The sequence below is a fragment of the Alexandromys fortis genome, unplaced genomic scaffold, assembly GCF_014885135.2.
Source record: "Alexandromys fortis isolate MF-2015 unplaced genomic scaffold, M_Fortis_MF-2015_v1.1 scaffold_124, whole genome shotgun sequence".
NCBI classification, from domain to species: domain Eukaryota; kingdom Metazoa; phylum Chordata; class Mammalia; order Rodentia; family Cricetidae; genus Alexandromys; species Alexandromys fortis.
The window spans coordinates 849,915-870,427 of record NW_026067995.1 but is presented as its reverse complement, the minus strand read 5'-3'; the positions used below and the strand labels follow the sequence as shown (position 1 = coordinate 870,427).

Genomic DNA, 20,513 nt, shown 5'->3' with positions numbered 1-20,513 from the left:
TTAAATTATGCATTTATTTAGTGTGTGTGTGTAGTACAGGCACATATACACATGCCATGGCACATATATGGAGGCAAGAGGAGACAACTTTGTTTTACCTCACTTGATACAGGATCTTATAGTGTTTACTGCTGTGAACACCAGGCTAACTGGCCGGTTAGCTTCTGAGGTTTCTCCTGTCTGTGCCTCCTATCTCCCTGTGGGAGTACTGAGATTGCAGATGTGTGCATTTCCATGTCTGACTTTTATGTGATTCTGGGGATCTGAACTCTAGTTGTCAGATTTGCACACTGATTCATCTCTGTAATAACTTTCAAATCATTGGTTGCACATGTGCCATAGCACACATATTGGGGCCAGAGGAGAGAGCTATGTGTGCCAACTTTTGCCTTTTAGCTAGCTTCATATAGGGTCTCATATTGTATACTTGCTGTGTACAGTAAACAATTTTACCTATTTTCAAAATAAGGATTTTTATTAGGTGTACTTCTTAATTATAAAATTCTGAAATGTTGTTTATCATAAAGGCCTGGTCAGCTTCTTTCATGATAACAACTCAACAAATTAGATGTAGTTAGAATGTTCCTCAACACACATACATGCACATACCCATATAACAATATATGAGATTTAGCCTCATAGTTCACATTGTAATGCTAAATAGTTGAAAGCTTTTTCTCCAAGATCAGAAGCAAGACAGGATAACCACTCTTACCAGTTCTAGATAGTAAAGTCCCAGAAATGTTAGCCAAAGCAATGAAGGAAGAAAAGAAATAAAATGCATCTAGACAATAACAAAGAGAGGAATTATCTGTTTGCTGACAGGACTATTTTGATAGAGAGACTTCTGTTTAACTCCCTAAAATTCCACTCCAAAACTTTTAGAACTGATAATGAAGTTTAGTAAAGTTGTGTAATACAAAATCAACATACAAAACTAGTAGTATTTTATACATCAATAGTAAAATATCTGAAAAAGAAATTAAGAAAATAGTCCTACTTATAATAGCATATTTCACATATTTAGTACCTCATTTAATCAAGTAGATGAACAAACTGTTTAATTCAAATTGTAAAACATTGCCTATAAAAATTTAAATGTCTTAAATCAGTTGGAAAATGTCTTGTGTTCATCCATAGAATAATTAGTATTGTAAACAAGTCTGGTAGTGCAGGCCTGTAAACTAATTTAGAAGGTAGGAGGGTTGCAACTTCAAGGTCTCCCTGGGCAACAAAGTGAATTTAAGTCCAGTCCAGAGAAGCTAGTTAGGCAATGTCTTAAAATACAAAGTAAATACGGATAAATATAATGTGTTAAAAATACAAAGTAAATACAAAGGATTGTGGATATAGCACAGTGGATATGTTTGAGTCATTGGAAGATGTAAAATAGATTTAATGCAGTCTCTGACAAAAAAAACTCAGTATTTTTTTTATTAGCAGCATGTGGGGTATGCATGTTCATGTATATGTATGTGTTTATGAGCCACATGTGTGGAGATCAGAAGAACTTTCAGGAATTGGTTCTCTCCATACATCCTAGGTTACGGGGCTCAGACTTACGTCATTGTCCTGGATGGTAAACACTTTGACCCCTTGTGGCATTTTGCCAGCCTCCAATATCATTCTTCACAGAGATATTAATAGGCAGTATCCATAAAACTTGTATGGGATCACAGAAGATTGAATGACCAGAGCCATTTAGGAAAAAGGAAAAACTAGAAGTATCAGATTACTGGTTTTCAAAGTATATTTTTAAACTATACTAATTAAAACAGCATGATATTGGCACAAAACAGACATATCAACTAATGAAGTTATCTGGCCCAGAGATAAGCCTACACATTTGTGCAGTTTTGGCAAAGTGCTTGGAATATGCATTAGAGAAGGCCGCTTCAATAAATAGTGTTTAGGAAGCTGGATAGCCACATGTAGAAAAATAAAATGGGCCTTTAACTCACCCTTATAACAGAATAAATTAAAAATGGATTACATGTTTAAGTGTAAGATTTGAAACTATAAGCTACTAGAAGCAAACTACAAAAAAAATTCCATGTCATCAACCTGAGTAAGGCCTTCTTGAAAATAGATAAATAAATAAATGGGATTACAGCAAATTTAAAAGACTTTTTCATGACAAAGGAAATAATAGATTGAAGAGGCAATACAGGTTGCAGAAAATATATGCAAATCATATATTACAGTATTTTTTGAGGAACTCAGACTATCAATAAAGAAAACATTAATTACCTTAGCTTTTTGTTTTGTTTTGTTTTATTTAAAAAAAAAAAAAAAGACCAAAAGCTTGACTAGAACTGTAGGTGTAGTTCACTGAGAGTGTGAGGCTCTGGTTTCTACCCATACCACAAAAATAAGGGGGGGGGTAAAAAAAAAACCCAACAAAACAGAAACTCTAATTGTAGGTACTTCTCAGAGGACATGCAAATAGAAGTGTCTGTTCAATACTTAATTGTTCGAGAAATATAGCTGAAAACCAGAGAGAGACATTTTTCCCCCCATTTAGATGAGTTAATTATTTAGAAGTTGAAGGATCCATACTGACAAGGATGGAGAGAAGGAAATTCTTGTGTATTCTTGGTGCTATTGCAAGTTAGCAAATCTAGTATGGGAAACAGAATGGAGTTTTGTCATAAGTAAAAGAAAAAATACGTCAGTAGTAAGAGTGTGTGCAAGGCCCCCATTCAGTCTCTAGTGCTACAAACACAAAAGAATTGCCATATAGTTCAGTAGTGTGTCTTTCTTCTGGGTTTTTAATCAAAGGAGTCAAAATTATCACATCAAAGAGATGATGGCCACACCCCCGTGTTTCTTGCAATATTTTCCACCATATCTAATCTGTGGGCACAGTTGACGTGTCATCAGTAAACAAATGGATTAAAAGTAAAATTTCAGTCTGAATATAGCTCATTTGACAGTACTCTTAACAAGCACAAGGCTCTATGTTCAAGATCTAGTATCACTGCACCCTCGCATGCTTTTATATACATGGGGAATACCATTAAGCTCTTAAATAGCTGGAAACAGTTACTGAAACATGTGTGAACCTAGTGGGCATTATCACAAGTAGAATAAGCTATATAAAGTGACAAGTATTGTATATCAGTTCATTTGCCTAACCTAAAAACATCCAACTCAGAGATAGAGCACAAAGAGCTGGTTAATTAGCATGATTTGGGTATTTCTGGTGTAGAAATGAAACATCATATTGTATACAATGGTTATTCATCAGTTAAAAGTAAAATAAAACTTTAAAAAGAATAATATCATGGAATGTTCTTTGTTAGCTCACATAGAAATTAATCAGTCTTTAAGTGCCAAGTGTAAACCGAAATGTTGGTTAATAAGTAGTACTTAGCACCTTGTGGACTTGTAGATAGATAGACGCTTAAGGAAATAGATAAGTAGTGCTTCCGTATAGTACTTTTATTAATATAGATTTGGCCTGGTTTGTTTTAACTGTCTTTTCTCTTAACTGTTTTAAATGAAGTAAATAGCTTTGTCTCCTAAGCAGACACTCAGGCTGTACAAGTACACCTTGATGAATTTTGAGCATAGAGTCAATTAGCTATAAATGAAGACCAAAGGTTATATATGATTGAGTAGTCACATAGCTAGATCATTACATTGCTTTATGGTTGGTTACCACTTGGATGACCTTCAGACTTTGTTTTTATTATTTATAAAAAGAAAAAGAAGCTAGACAGTATGTTCTTCACTGGGGTATTTGTGAACAAGCTGTTTGTAATAGCATATGTGTCAAGCATAAGGCACCTAAGCTCAGCTGATCAGAATGTGAAACCTCTGTGGATGTAAGTAAAATCTTAAGAAAAGTTTTCTAGCACAGGGAAGGAAAGTAAATCAGTGGGGACTAGAGAGATGTCTAGGAGCACTTGATGCTCTTGCAGAGGGCCTGAGTTTAGTTCTTAGCACCCACATAGCAGTTCACAGCCACTTGTAACTCCATTTCTAGGTGATCCAGTTCCACTTCCAGCCGACACAAGCACTGCGTGCATGTGATGGACTTACATACATGCAGGCAAAACACATATGCACATGAAATAAAAATAAATGTTTTTTAAAGATCAGGGAAGCATTTGATCTAAAGATATTCCCATGTTCTAAATCGCTAATATTTCTTCAAAGCACTCAGTTGTGGTTTTGTCAAAATATTAAAAATGCCAGAAGCCAGACAGTAAGATGGCTTAGAGGAGTAAAGATTTCTTGCCTTACCTGGTGACCTGAATTCTGTCTCCAGGACTTCCGTGGTGGAAGGCAAGAACTGACTTCTACAATTAGTCCTCTAGCATCTACACCTCCATTATGATACATTTGCATGTGTACACACGCATGTGCATTACAAATGCTACTTTAAAAGGAAAAGCACCAGAAGCAGCATATCAAATGTATTACAAATTTGTGGTGGGGATGGGTGATAACAAATCAGTATGTTCTGGCCTTCTGAAGTTCCATCCCTAGAGATCTTTTAACCATGCTCTATTTTCTGATAACTCAAAAGCTGTATCTCTAGTCAGGATATGTTCTCTGAGCTGTACTGATAGTCTTATATCATGTGACTCAAAGCCCCAACCCCCTATGTTATAATTACTCTTTCTAGAAATGTTATCCCCCATCATAAAACACCTTGTTAACATAAACTCCAGCATGGTCTGACACATCATGAGTACCAGATTTCTATACTGGAGACGGTTCAAAAAGTTTAGGACAGTGGTCCTAATGTTGTAACCCTTTAATACAGTTCGTGTTGTGATGATCCCTCCAACCGTAAAATTATTTTCATTGTTATTTTATAACTGTAAGTTTGCTACTGTTTTGAATTGTAAATATCTGTTTTCTAATGGTCTTAGGCAATCCCCAGAAAAGGGTTATTTGAAGAACCACAAGGGACACAACCCACTTCTAAATTTTTGCCCACATTTTCTATAGTAATGACATCAGTGGCCATAATTAAAACTTGGCTTTTAGGATGGATATCATTTTTATGGCCACCTTCACTTCCCCATTCAGATCACCAAGGCCTGATTCTGTCCTTTTCAGATCTGTATTTTCTTCTTCAGCCAGTTTTTCTTCCAATTTAAACATTGCTGCCAGCATTATTTTTAACAAAGTATGCAGTGGGGAGTTGGTTTGGATAGGTTGCTTGCTTCCTTGTGTTTTTGTTGTTTTGTGAGGCAGGATCTTGTAGCCTAGGCTGGCTTTAACCCTGGTAGTAACTAACAGTGACCTTGGACTCCTTAGTGCTGGGATTATAAGTGCAAAACTCATTCAAGCTTTCTAATAATGTTTTGATCCTGTTGTTTCCTTATTTATGTTTTCAGGTGGTCCTCCATTCTCTATAAAAAAAATATAGCACAGATTTGTAACATGTCAGAGATTCCCTTTATGACGAGGCATCTACATATTACTTTGGGGCTAGAGAGATGGCTCAGCGGTTAAGGGCACTCCCTGCTCTTCCATATGTCCTAAGTTCAATTCCTAGCAACCACATAGTGGCTCACAACCATCTGTGTAATGAGATCTGGTATCCTCTTGAGGAAGAGACCTGCTTAGTCGTCCTCATCAACTTAGACTATGAAACCCAATAAACAGAAACTTGTTTCTGTTGAAACAAATTCAACAGAACCACCATATTCAGTCTGCCCATGCATGCTTCAGCAGTGCCATAGAATAAATTTCACTTTTCATTTCTACATATTACTTCAGTTTCTGCCATTAATCACAACTCCCAATTTTTCCCCTTGTGGTTATGTTTGCCTTGTCTCTTTTCTCTCCCTATTCTTGCACACACGTTTGTGTGTAGGGGTTTGTATACCAGTGAGACTCCCTTGGGGAAGGTAATTTTCCTTTGCAGGTGGTTAGAGACTGCTGGGATTAAAGGCATGTGTCACCACCACCTGGTCATATTACATCCCTTTATGTCATTTGTATACACATGAAGGAGGGTGCATGTGTGGAGATTAGAGGATAACTTTCAGGAGTCAGGGTCCTCGGCCTTGAACATACAGGTCAGTAGGCTTGATGCGAGCTCCCTTCCATTGAACCATCTCACCAACCCAAATTTTCTTTATTATGTGCAATGAACATTAGTGAAGGCTTTTTGTTACCACGGTTTTGAAATACTAGCAAGTACACTGGAAATGATTTATTTCTAAAGCTGCCAGTTACCAGTAACCAAGGACAAAATGAGAAACAAGCAGACAGGAAGCTTGCAGAGTTTGCATCCCCCTCACTCCCATTTTCAGTAAGGTCTTACTCTCTAGCCCATGCTGACCTCAGCGTCACAGTGATCCTCCTGCCTCAGCTGCCTGAGTGCTGGAAGTCAGGCATGACAGATCACATAACTAGCTATAATTTCTCTAATTTCTAAATGAAAAGATGAGAGAGAGAGAGAGAGAGAGAGAGAGAACACAGCAGCAGCATCTCATTTAAAAAACACATACCAAAAATTGGTGCTTGCATTTGTGACCTTAGAATTACTTATGTAAAGATTAAGTGAAGAGGACTGTCCACTGCTTAGATGAGCCTTGATTTAATTTATTTTACCTTTAGTGTGCTTTAAGCTCCTTATAATAGCTGCAGTACAGATATGTTAAGTATGTAGTTATAACCACACTGATTATTAACAGCTACAAGGTTAGCCATGCAATACAGACTAGAGCTCTGGCTCACCTGTTCTTTTCCTTTGCTCCTGTGGTTCTTCAGACTGAAGTCAGTGTATACTACTTCGTTAACTTTACACACAGTAAGTAGTTCAGTGTCAGAGTCAACCTGCAGTAATATACAGGAATTCAGTATACACCGTCTCTACCAAAACATATAAAATTTTGTATATATGGCCAGGCAGTGGTGGTGTAATCCCAGTACTCGAGAGATAGAGGCAAGCAGATCTCTATGAGTTCAAGACCAGCCTGGTCTACAAGAGCTAGTTCCAGGACAATCTCCAAAGGTACAGAGAAACCCTGTCCGGAAAAACCAAAAGGAAAAAAGAAAAAAATGTATATATGTTTCTAGAGACAGAGAACTTTGTTACATCTTCAGGCAAGCCATACTGTTGTTAAACAACCCTAACTACAAGGAATTCATCTTACGGTACAACTTGTGTCCCCACCACCTTTTACCCACTGATTCTCTGACCCATATGGAAACATCAAGAGGACAGTTTTCATTTCATTTACAGGCAAATGTTTAGACAGGGATCATTTCTCCCCTCGTCCCAGGCTAAACACCATCCACAGTTTTACAAACAACACATTCCTGTTCTTTCCTCGGCAGAGGGCTTTGTACTCTCCATAGACTTTAGTTCTTCTAATTTAAATATGCTTTTATGGTAATTGTGTCCCAGATTCTGTGTGATTTGAGTATTTTATACAACCTTTATATCATTTATACAAAAAGGGAAAAGGAAAAAATGTTTTCAGAACTATATTATGGATTGTATTATAATCTCAGCAGAGATTTTTTCTACAGTTAATATGGGGATATTTATTATATATTTACTATGCACCATACCCTTTTCTCAAGTCTTTATACATAACCCATTTAATCTTCACAATAATCTTGTGAGGCACGTGGTGTTTTCATCCTAGAAAAACATGTGTCACAGCCATTCAGTAACTTTACTGTGTTACAAGGTTTGAGTTGGATCCCAGTGTCTAATTTAAATGCAAGTGCTTTTCTTTTTTCCCCCTTTGAGGCCAGGTTTCTCTGTGTAACCCTAACTGTCCTGGAACTTTCTCCATAGATCATCCTGTCCTCAAACTTAGAGATCCACCTGCCTCTGCCTCCAGAATGCTGGGATTAAAGGCGTGCTCCCCACAGCCAGCTAGATCTAAGCACTTTTATCCCCTGTACTGCATATGGTCAATAGTTCCTGTGTGCTAATTTGAAAGCATAGGTACATTTATGTCATTTTCTATAAGAATGTGTTGTATTTTTTCTTTCTTTTTTTGGTTTTTCGAGACAGGGTTTCTCTGTGGCTTTGGTTCCTGTCCTGGAACTAGCTGTGTAGACCAGGCTGGTCTCGAACTCACAGAGATCCACCTGCCTTTGCCTCCCGAGTGCTGGGATTAAAGGCGTGTGCCACCATCTAATTCACTTAAAATAGAACTATTTCTTAAAGTGAATTCTAGCTGTGGCTTTGTTTGAGTCTTGAAGCAGGTAATATCTGTCTCAAAGGGTTACTTAAGGATTAGTAGCATACATACTCATGTGATTCATGGTTATACTGTTGTTTTCATAAATATGCATACATATACAGAGTGTGTTGTAGTTGCTTATAGGCCTTTAAATGCATAAAAGAATACATGCTAAACATGACATAGCACAGCAATCAATAGGGTAGAGGTCAAAATAGAATTGATTAAATTCAAATCTGTTTTTTCTACTTTAATAGCTATATGGCATGGAACATGTTTCTTAACTAATTTTGTACCCTAGTTTTCTTAATGGAATATGAATGTGATAGTTTAGGGCTTCTTATGAAGATTGATACTTGTGTATTCATTTATATTTGCTACACTTATTATTTGAGTGTGTTTTGGGTGTGTGTATGGATTTTGGCATGCATATCACAGTGGAAGTCAAAGGACAACTTGGAGTTGGTTCTATCTTCCATCGTGTAACTCTTAGGGATCAAACTCAGGTCATCAGCCATGATAGTAATTGCTCGTACCTGTTGAACAATCTTGTTTCTGTATATGCTCATATTTTAAAAACATTTTGATTAGTAATTGTATTTAGTAAGTTGTACATAAATGTTTTGTTTTTTATTTTTTTCTGAGGCAGGATCTTGCTCTGTAGTACAAGCAGGCCTTGAAGTTAAAGTATTCCTCTTCCTCCTGACAAGATTACAGGTGTAATGTTCTATGTCTGGCCTAATTGTTTGTCCTGCCTATTGTTTTTAAATTACAAGAACAAGTGTGGATATGAAAGAAACCAGTTACCGTCAATATGAACATTTAGAGACATAGTCAAATTATCAGAAGTCAGTTGTCAAACAGTCATTTTTGAAGTCAATATACTTTTTTAATGTAAATGTAAACAGCACAATATTCAGTACATTTGATCTCTTTACTCCTACCTATTACAAAATTTGATGTAATTTTGTACATCTTGAACAGCTTCCATTGTAGTTGAACATTATCACAGTATAAAACAAAATGTGCACATTTTATGCTTAATTCATTAGCACTTAATGTCAGTTCTGTTTATAGAGAATCACCAGGGTGGAATTTGTGTAATATTTGGATATTTTATTCTCTTATCAATAATGTGACAAAGGGGAATTTTATTATTGAATAGAGTATTCAAATTGCTGTGATTTAATTTAAAAGTAGTAATATTAAGAAAAAAGCCTTGGACAGGTATCATTCAGCTTTAGACTGATTTTAAGGTCACTTTGTACCCCACAGTGGCCTCAACGTCCTATAGGGGTTATACCATGCCAGGCCCCGAATGGTTAGATCTATAGGGTATAATACTGAACTAGCAGGTAGTTCTGTCACTCAGGTAGTTCCTTTGCTTAAATTATTTAAATTTTTATTATTTATAAACAAAAATTCCATTTAAGTGGCTTGAAAATTATTTCAAACTCTTATTCTTTGAATATATTAACTTGCAGATTTTATTTCCAATGATAATTTTTATTAATGTGTATCACTTTATAATGGGTTTTATTGTGCCATGTTCACACTTGCAGATAATGTATTTTGGTCAGATTCATCCTGACATCCAGTTTCAGTAAGCAGTTGGTCCTAGTAACATTAGCATAATATTTTATGCACAGATTGTCCAAGGACTCCAGATACTCCAAATAGTGATTCTCGTAGTTCTACTAGCAACAATAGATTGATGGCCTTGCAGAAACAACTGGATATAGAGCTTAAAGTAAAGCAAGGTGCAGAGAACATGATACAGATGTACTCAAATGGCTCTTCAAAGGTAAGTAAAGTCCCTAGTATTTGTAGATTCCATATTTATGAGTTTACCTACTCCCTAAAATTCATTTGTTACCCCGGTGTCAATAAGAGTCTTTTGACTGTCATTGGCACATCTTCACAGAGTGATGGACCTGCTTCTTCTGGCAATGTGAGATCCCTGCTGAGGTCAACAGGTGATTACCACCTTCTAAAGCTCTCCCACTGCAAATAAGCATCTTTTTCATTCCATTTAGTGACACATTTTTCATATAGTTTTGGTTTGGGTTGATAATTTTGGAGTTTAAACAGTATATAATGGTCCTGAGACAATTTTAGCCTCAAAGTTAGAAAATACAGAAAAAAATTTTTTAAAAGCAATAGTATAAAAATTGTGTATTTTCTCAAAACCTAGTTTTCTGTATTTGTGACATTTCTGTGAACCTAAAATCACATCAGAATAAACAAAAAAAAAAAATCTACTCCCCCAAAAGAATCAAGACGATAATGAATTTTCCAGCCACTAACAGACGTTGGGAAAGGGGGTCCTAGAATTACCAATTACATGACTTACTGTTGAATATTCTTGCGATTCTAATATTGTAACTACCATTTGAAAATCTGTGTTGAGGGAGCATATGTTTTTAAATATACTGTGGCAGGAAAAAGAAATGTTGGGAACATCTGACTCATATTATACTAATGATTCTTCCCAACATAAAATTTCATAGATTTTATGATTCTGAAAATCTGGGGTACATTTATTATAAATTCTACCTATCTAATCTCAGTTATTTTAAAGATTCTTATCTCTGGATATCAGTGTTTCTTTGTATTCTAAAGCTTACACGTATGTGTTATTTTTTTGGTGTGGTATGTATGTGTTTGGGCCCACAGCATGTATAGAAGTCAGAGGACAGCCGTGGGATTTAGTTCCCACATATTATCATGTGAGTCCCAGGGGTCAGGCTTAGGTCATCAGGTTTGGGAGCAGGTATCCTATTGTAGGAGGCCACTTTTTTGTTCCTGGCTGTTCCACCCCGAAATAATCACACAGAAACTATTTAAAACACTGCTTGGCCAATGACTCTAGCATATTCCTGGCAAGCTCTTACATATTAAATTAACCCATTTCTAATATTTTATATTTTACCATGAAGGTTGAGGCCTACTGGCAAGGTTCCAGCTAGCATCTTTCATCCTTCTCCTCTTGTGGCTCCTTTGCTTCTCCTGACTCTACCTTCTTTCTCCCAGCATTCAGTTTAGTTTTCCTCCCCTACCTCTATTCTGCCCTGCCAGGTCCAAGACAGATTCTTAGTTAACCAATGGTATTCAAAGCATACAGAAGGGAATCCCACATCAATATTCTTCACTCTAAGCCTTTTCACTTGCCTCAGTGTCTGTGTGTGTGTGTGTGTGTTTGTGTAGAGCTGTTTGGTATTTCAGCTTGGAAAGAATGTGAAATGAGAACGGAGAGGATCATTTCTTAATGTCTTGTATCCCAGTCTTCCACTGAACAAAGATATGTATAATAAGCAGGATTTTAAGGTTAATTATGAAAATTAGCTAGATGATATTAAAAATTTTAGTGGAATATGTTTTTATTTGATAGACTATTGCTTCACTAACCTTTAACTAACCTTGGAGATAAAATTATAATAATAATTATAAATTTCTGTTTTTAATCTCCCTATCAATACCCTCCGTTATAGTTCCTTTCAGATATTCATGTCAGTTTTGCTTTACTTTTTGACCCAGTGAATTTAGCCAGAGTCATTTATGCAATCACTGGGTGAAACTATCCACTGAAGGTTGCTTGTCTCACTCAACAGTGAGCATACAACTAAAGGTGCTAACTCTTCCTCTTCCAAAATCTCTCAGTAGCCAGTGGCTCATTAGGGAGAGGGCCCTATGAACACTTTATTTGTGCATCTCTGTTGACAGGCCTACACTTGTGTGAGCCACCAAAACTGCCGTGGGTTTATGTTTACAGTGGCAGTGTCTTGCCTCAAAGGTGGCAGTTAACATCTCTCTGTTGTCCACATACTACAGTCTTTCCACTCCCTCTTCTATGGTGTTCCTTGGTGGTATGGATCTTGGTTAGCAATGCACACTCAGCTGTCACTTGAAGAACCACAAATCTCTGAATTCACCAAGTCATCTCCAATTAATGCTTTTTTGAGACAGTGTCTCCCTATATAGCCCACGCTGGCCTCACCCTACAATCCGCCCTGCCTTGGCCTCCCAAATACTAGGAATACAGATATTTGCTAATGTGCCCAGTTTTATTGGCTTTTAGTGGTTTTACTATTGGCCTTTAGTATAGGAAATTTTTATATTTATGAAAAGTTATGAAACGTTCTGCTACACGATGCCAAGCATTTTAAAATTAAATTAAGCCAGTTAGTGCTGTCTGTCTGTCATAAGATTTTTTAAATCCTAGGTTTATGGATTAATTTGAAGGTTTTAAGAGATCCCTTTAAAGTGTGGATAAAAGGACCATAGATTCCATTGTATTCTCCTAGAGTTCTTGGAGAATAGTAAGACTAAGAACCATAATATATCAGTTGAACAGTGTTATGAACATACTAAAATCAAAGAAGTACGTGGATAAATTACAAAAACCACAGGTCGAAACTAAACAGACCTGTAAGCATAGTATTAGAACAGATATTTACATTCCTGTAGCTTTTGAATTATAATTAGGAAATCTCTTAATTAATTATACTTAATTAGAAGACCAAAGCCTATTAGCAGCTGCTTGCTGTATTCACCAACACAGTCTTAACATCTCTCTTCTGTCTAGACGTGATTTTAACTGGTAACTTCTCAAAGGATCAACGTACATTTTTATAAGATTAGAGATAAAATTGAATTAGAATTCTCTAGAGTATTGAAAGGATCTAGTTTAATATGCATGGTAGGTACTTGGATATAAGCTTTTAGAAGACTTATCTTAAAAAGGCAATTGCAAATAATAGTAGTGGCTTGAGCAAATGACTCTGGAAATCTGGAGAAGGACCACTGAAGTTCTATAACAAATTATTTAAATCTTAACTGTGGAATATGAAAGACAATTTGATACTTAAAAACTAAATTCAGCAGGACTTAATGGCTCATACCTATAATCCCAACACTTAGGATGCTGAGGCAGTAGAATCATAACTATAAGGCCAGCATGGACTATGTAATGTAATGAAACTGTCTCCACAAACAAAAGGCAACTACTTTCTAGGGATGGTGGTATGAGTTGCCTGGTTAAGACAGTGAGGTTATTGATAGAGTTATAACACAAATTTGTAGTACCATTTTTAACCTTAGTTGAGAGTAAGTAAAGTTTACTTTTTGTGTGTATGATATACACATATCTACAAGTACATATGCAAGTGGGTGGCATCTTTGGGGAGGATCGAAGTTTGAGTAGTTTGTTTTTATAGGAGTTAAATGACTTCATGTGTCTTGAAGTAGCAGTAAAAATAAAGGACATAGAATCAAGCTATTGGTATCTGAATGAGGAAGAACACAGTCAAAACTGACCCTTAGATGGCATGTAGGCAGATTGAATTGAATGTGCTATTCATAAGAAATTCACAAGAGGGAATAAGAAGTTTTGGAACAGGCAATAATTACTCTCAGTTTGGCAATCAAGTCCTCTTCAGCAGTCTAGTTACTGGTTTCTATATGATAGTAACCACTATGTATGTGGTAGTCAGAGTTGCCCTTTCAAATATTAGGTCAGATATTCTCAACCTCCTACTCAAACCCCAATACTTTCTATCTTAGCTTAAACAAAATCCTAAGTCCTGATTCTGATTTGGTAAACCCAGAAAATTTATCCCTGGGTATCTTATCTTTTAAAAACAGCTTTTCCACCTTGTCCTGTATCATCACTGGCCTTTTCCTGCCCTTTGAATATAGCAAGCACATTCTACTCAGGGCCTTTGTCTTAAGTATTTTCTTCTCCTAAATATTTTCATGACTTTTTTTTTAAGTTCTTAGATGCAATCATGTCACAGCAAGCTCTTTATTACTGTCCCAAGTGAAATAGCAACAATTCTCCTCTTCATAACACTGCCGCTAATTGGTTCACACAGGGTATGGATGTCTTCTTCACATTCACAGTGCTGTTCTTTTACAGCGCTGTCTGACCAGACTGGCTTTGAAATCATTATGTGCTTAAGGTGGCTTTGAATTTGTGATGCTCCTGCCTCCTGCCTTCTAAGTGGTGAGATTCTTCTAGGTTTGTGCAGCCATGCCTGCGACATGATCAATTCCGTCATCCTGTGTTTAACATTAAAATGCAAATTTTATGTAAGCCAAGGACATTGCTTTGCTTTTTACTGTCTGTACTATTTAGAAGAATTCCTTCCTAGTATTCTGACATACTTTACTTGCCACAAGACTGAACGCCGCACTGTCACTCATTGGTTACCACTGTCCTCCATTGGCCCCTGTTGCACACTGTTCTTTTCTGATTTCATATCTGTATACTCTAATTATTTCTACTTTATAGTTTACACGACTAACATTTTTATTATTATTAATACAGAGACCTGGGCAGTGCGATATATCTATCTTACCTTATTGTCTAAGGAGTAGTATTTATTAGCACTTTCTCGGTTGTGAAGCTTTTGATAAGATTTGTTGAAGAATCTTATGCTTATGTTCAGATAATACACAAAACTATTAAAATCTAGGGCTTTTTCCAATGTTTTCTTCCTTTCCTTCTGTTCTCAACCCTTGTCATACTTTTTTCTAATTGGGAAATACCCCTTTGTCTGTCTTTCTTTCTCAATGTCTATCAAACTAAAAGCTTGGGTTAGGATTCTGACGAGCCAAACCTTGTATTTTAATGAGTATGGTAATATTTAATGTATGAAAAATAAGCTACAAGTATGATAGAAAAGTTTATAATGGGCTTATTTATTTGATAGCTGTGTATTTGTGAAATGTATGTTATACCTGCATGGTTTTACAAAGCAGTACATTTTAAAATTTCTTTCATTTTTTTGAGACAGTGTCTCACTATGTAGCTCTGGCTGGCTGGAACTTGTTATGTAGTGCAGGCTGACGTTGAACTCACAGAAATCTCTTTGTCTCACTTCCTGAGTGTTGGGATTAAAGGCATGCGCTGTCATGACTGATCAGCTGTTTTCTATTAGGTCAAGAGCAGCGCATACTTAGAAGACTTTTGCATTGTCTTATTGTATCTTGTCATTTTTGGTTGTTGTCTCTTGGAGGCCTGTTCTTTTCTGAAGGGAAACAGAGGGAGAGTGAATCTGGGGGTGAGTTAGGAGAAGTGGAGAGAGGGGAAACTATGGTCAGGATGTATTGTATGAGACAAAGAATCTACTTTCAATAATTAAAAATGATACATAAGTTGAAAATAAGAAATTTATAGTTATTTTTACTTATAATTATAAAATATCCAATGCACTTATAATTATCAAGCATTGTAAAGTGCTTATTATTAGTATTCACTTTAATTATTCTATTTGGTGGAACCCTAAGAAATTATTTTTAGTCCAAAGTTAGTTAAATATTGGCCTAAAACTGGTATAGTAACTATACACTGCTGAAGATGGTAGGTGGTATCCTAAGTCAGTTTTAAAAACCTTCATCACACTGTTGACATTTGAGCAGCTCTTCTGAAAAAGATCTGTGTGGGGAAAGTCCATTTAGTTTTTTCCTTTCATGTTATACTAAAATAGTTAAAAGAACTTCTGGGATAAGGACATAGTTTGGCTGATGCAAGTGCTTGCCTGTTCTGCACACTATCCTGCTTTCTGCTCTTATCAGTACTTAGACCAGGCAAGTCAGAGACAAGACTAGAAATTCAAGGCCATCCTTAGTGACACAATGAGTTTGATATCAGCCTTGGATAATAAGAAGCTTTTTCATGGGGGTGTTAGGGGAGAAGGGAGGGAGAGAGAAAAAACAAATCATCATAGTGATAAGATAAAAAAAAATGGCTTTACTAAAAAAACATAGCATTGCATAATTGCCTTACTAATTATAATTTCACATTAAAGATGAGGTACTGTACCATTCTTTTCTTGCCCTAAAAGATTTTAACCATAATTATGCCCTAGCAGTATAATTTTAGTATTATGTAACACAGAAACTCTGTATTCAGAGAGCTGTATCTCCTTTTACAGTTTCTGATAGAAACCAACAGCTTTACGAAAGTAGTCATTTTCACACGCGAGACAATTTGATTCATGTCTGATTAAATTATGAGTTTCAGAGCAAACATTTCTCTTATTTCAGATCTTTGATTTGTCTGATGTTCCCTCCCTCCCTCCCTCCCTCCCTCCCTCCCTCCCTCCCTCCCTCCCTCCCTTCTTTATTTATTTTCCAAGACAGGGTTTTTCTGTCCTGCAAATCGCTTTGTAGACCTGACTAACCTCGAATTTACAGAGCTTCGCCTGCCTCTGCTTCCTGGTAATGGGATTAAAGGTGTGCGTCACCACCACTCTGCTTTGTCTGATGTTCTTAACACTCCAGAAGCAGAAGAAAAGGAAAAATGCTTTCCTTTTAAAATTGAAAAGTTAAGAGTTGTATTCATAACAGTGTATATGCTGTGCCTCAGACAGATACCAAATTCAAACAGATTCCTCACTGGTAAAGGGTAATTAACAAATGTATATGGGGTATATGTTTCTGCCTTATATCAAAGGGATTTAGTAATGTGTCTGAGCCTGACTTCTTTACTTGGCATGAAATCAAAATATTTTATTAAAGAGTTAAAACCAGGGCTGGAGAGATGGCTCAGAGGTTAAGATAGCATTGCCTGCTCTTCCAAAGGTCCTGAGTTCAATTCCCAGCAACCACATGGTGGCTCACAACCATCTGTAATGGCATCTGGTGCCCTCTTCTGGCCTGCCAGCATACACACAGACAGAATATTGTATATATAATAAATTAAAAAAAAAAGAGTAAAAACTAGGTAGAAGTTCCTAAAATTATTGCGTTGGGAGCAGAAAAAAAGTAAAGAAAAACTGCACAAATATGCCACTCATTTCCCCAATTATATACTAATTCTGTTAAATACATCAAACGTAAATTAAGAACTCAACCTTTTCTCTTTGTAAAACATCACACCATACATACCCATTTTTCTCTTTCTGCAGTGTTCCATTCTATGTGGTTGTTTAACTGAAATGGTACTGCTAAATTATGCCTGTTTCTTGAATTCTGGCCCTACGTATCACGGACAATGGAGCTTATTGTAGTCAATTTTATTCCCAAGTTAAAGGTTTTGCATCAATAATAAGTGAAGATTAGCCTACCATGTAAACAACTACTTACCAATTTGATTCGTTAATCAAGTGTTGTGAATACCTATTCTTTAAAAAATTGTTTATTTAGTTATTAATTAATTAATTTAGTTTTTCAAGACAGGGTTTCTCTGTGTAGCCCTGGCTGTCCTAGAACTAGCTTTGTAGACCAGACTGGCCTTCAACTCAGAGACTCAGATATCTACCTGCCTCTGCCTCCCAAGCACTGAGATTTGAAGAGTCCACCACCACTGTTCAGCTAAATTACAACTCTTATAGTAGTTCTATTAATATCTGATAGTTTTTTAAATTCCTTGTTGCGTTTCTGTGATTACTGTATGGAACAAATTGTATTACTTACTTTTTTATTGTTATGATTCCATGATCAAGGCAACTTATAAAAGAGTTTAATTGGGTTTATGGGTCCAGAGGTTAGCGTTTATAATAGTGGAACGAAAGCATGGAGGCAGAAAAGCCCAGAGCTCATATCTCAAACCACAGGCTAGAGCCAGAGAGCAAACTGGTACATGTCTTTTGAAACTTCAGTGTCTGACCCCAGTGACATACAACTTCCAGCAAGGCCACACCACCTAAACCTTCCCAGCAGCAACTAACTGGGATCAAGTAAAGCCTTAGACTTATGAGGAACAGCTCATTCTAAACATCATACCAATTAGAGATTTAAAACAATGTAGACTTTTTTGTGTGTGACAGTTTTATAGTTATTTTGTCAGAAATAGACCTCACTAAGCTGCAGTTCAGGTGTTGGCAGATCAGTGTTTCCTCTCAGAGACTGCAGGGAAGATTCCATTCTGAGCCTTTTCATCTTCTGGAAGCTGTGCACTGGGACTCCCCATCTGTGTGTCCACTGTTTATCACAGTCTGTCTCATCACTCTAGCCTGTTCTCTCTTCCAGTTTTACATTTCAGGGCCTTTCTATTCATGTTGCGTTTACTTGGATGATCCGGGATACTCTCTGTAATTTAAGGTCAGATGATTAACAATCTCAAATCCATCTTCCACAAAAATCCCTTTGCTGAGTATGGTAACTTAGAAGATTCTCCCATTAAACATGGACATCTTTGGGTGGGTGTTTGTTTAATGTCCTTCTATGTCATTTACCATCAGTGATTCTAGAATTAAACAGAATTACAGCAATTTTGCTTAGTTCAGAATCTTGTTTGAAGTCTTAAAAGATGACTAACTCCTCAATTTGCAAAGAACTCATTCATGACTATCAAGATTTTCTAGACTTTTCCTCTCATCACCGGTGCAAATCAGTCCTGTCCTTAATCTTTTTGCCTAATTTAAGGGAACACAAATATTTTCTAGGATTAAAATTTGCCCATGTATGTTACATTCCCTGAATTTTAACTCAAATTTAAAGACTTAATTTTTTAGTTATATGGTTATGTATGTGGGTATATATATGTGAGTGCAGGTGCCCACAGAAGCCAGAGGAAGGCAGAGGATGCTCTAGAACTGTAGTTACAGGTTGTAGGTTGTGGCTGCCCAACATGGGTGCTGGGTATTGAACTCTGGTCCTCTGCAATGTCAATGTACTCTTAACTGCTTAGCCGCCTCTCCAACTAACTGACTGAAATATAGTAAGATAGGAAGACATCTTGGAACATTTTTAAGTTACATTATTGAAGTAAACATCAGATACCGTGCTTCAGATTTTGGGTATTACTGATGATGATAAAGGGACATTCATCCTATTTTGTATAAAACAAAGATGGAAGAAAATTGCGATTTTGAATTTTTAAAAATATTACTAGGGTTCAAGGAGTGTCCATTAACTGATGAATAGAGAAATTGTATGATATACATATAACATTCAATAAAATACTGTGCTACTTTTCAAAGGAAGATTCTGGAGCAGGCAAGATGACTCAGCAGATAAACACACTTGCTGTGCACACCTGATCTGAGTACAAGTCTGAGGATCCCATGATAGAAAGAGAACCAACTCCCCAAAGTTGTTTTCAAGCTACCACATGCATGTCTACATTCAAACACAGACATGTGCATGCACACACCACCACAACAATAATAAATTTTAATTTTTCACTGGGTGTGGGGGGTTGCACGCTTGTAATCCCAGCAGTTGGGAAATAGAGGCAGGTGAACTCTTGAGTTTCAGGACAGCCTAGTCTACAGAATGATTCCAGGATAGCCAGATCTACACAAAGAAACCATGTTTTGAAAAATCTAAATAAATAAATAAATTTTAATTTTTTAAAATATTTATTTATTTATTCATTATGGATACAATATTCTGTCTGTGTGTATGTCTGCAGGCCAGAAGAGGGCACCAAACTCCATTACAGATGGTTGTGAGCCACCATGTGGTTGCCGGGAATTGAACTCAGGACCTTTGGAAAAGCAGGCAATGCTCTTAACCACTGAGCCATCTCTCCAGCCCCAATAAATTTTAATTTTAAAGACTGGTGTTCTTATATTTGTAATGATATAGCTAAACCTAGAGGACATCATGCCAAGTGGAATTTGCTAAGCAAAGAAAGAAAAATGCTTTATGATCTTATTTGTATGTAGACCTTTGATAATAAAGTTGAATCAATATAACACTAGAACCCTTGTTCTAGGACAAGGTGAGGGAAGAAATGGGAAGAGGTAGGTCTTGCAGGCTACAAGTTTTTAGGGCAGATGAATAAGTCTAGAGATCTTAGGTATAGGTTGAAAACTGTAGTTAATATTATGTATTGAGAGACTAAAGGTTTAGTTCAGTGCTATGTAAGGCTCAGCATCACGAATTAATATTGTGTATTGAGAAATATATTAAAGATACAGACTGTAGGTGCCTTTAGCACACATACACACTATAAGGGTAACTAGAAGTTCATGGCTGTATTAACACTTTGTACTTTTCAGATACATAGGTGGAGATGTAACTGAGTGTGTGGTAGAGCACACACCTATTATGGATAAAACCCTGGGCAATGTAAGCAGTCAGGCTAACGTAAGATTCACTTGTTTTCTCTCATTGTCTAAACCAATAATGTTTCTCTTTAAAGTCTTGATGGCTCGTGTCTGTGTGTCTATGTGTCTGTATATGTTTAAGATTATTAGAAGCTGGACATGATGGCATACATCTTTAATTTCACCACTGCAATAAGGAGGCCTGGTCTACATATTGAGTTCCAGGCCATCCAAGGCTTCACAGGAGGACTTTGTCTCAAAAGACCAAGACCAAACTTTATTATTAGAATGTGCACATTCTTTTAGCCCTTTTAATTGCTAGGTTATCAGTTGATCT

General features: G+C 36.5%; 1 protein-coding gene across 1 annotated transcript in view; it reads left to right on the top strand.

Annotated features, from left to right (window-relative positions):
• The window catches only part of Pkn2 (protein kinase N2), a 95,862-nt gene that overhangs the window by 34,099 nt on the left and 41,250 nt on the right, over positions 1-20,513 (top strand). The window contains exon 3 of the mRNA XM_050160205.1: positions 9,824-9,978. Within this exon, the coding sequence (XP_050016162.1) occupies positions 9,824-9,978 (155 nt within the window). The remainder of the gene's footprint in view (positions 1-9,823; positions 9,979-20,513) is intronic.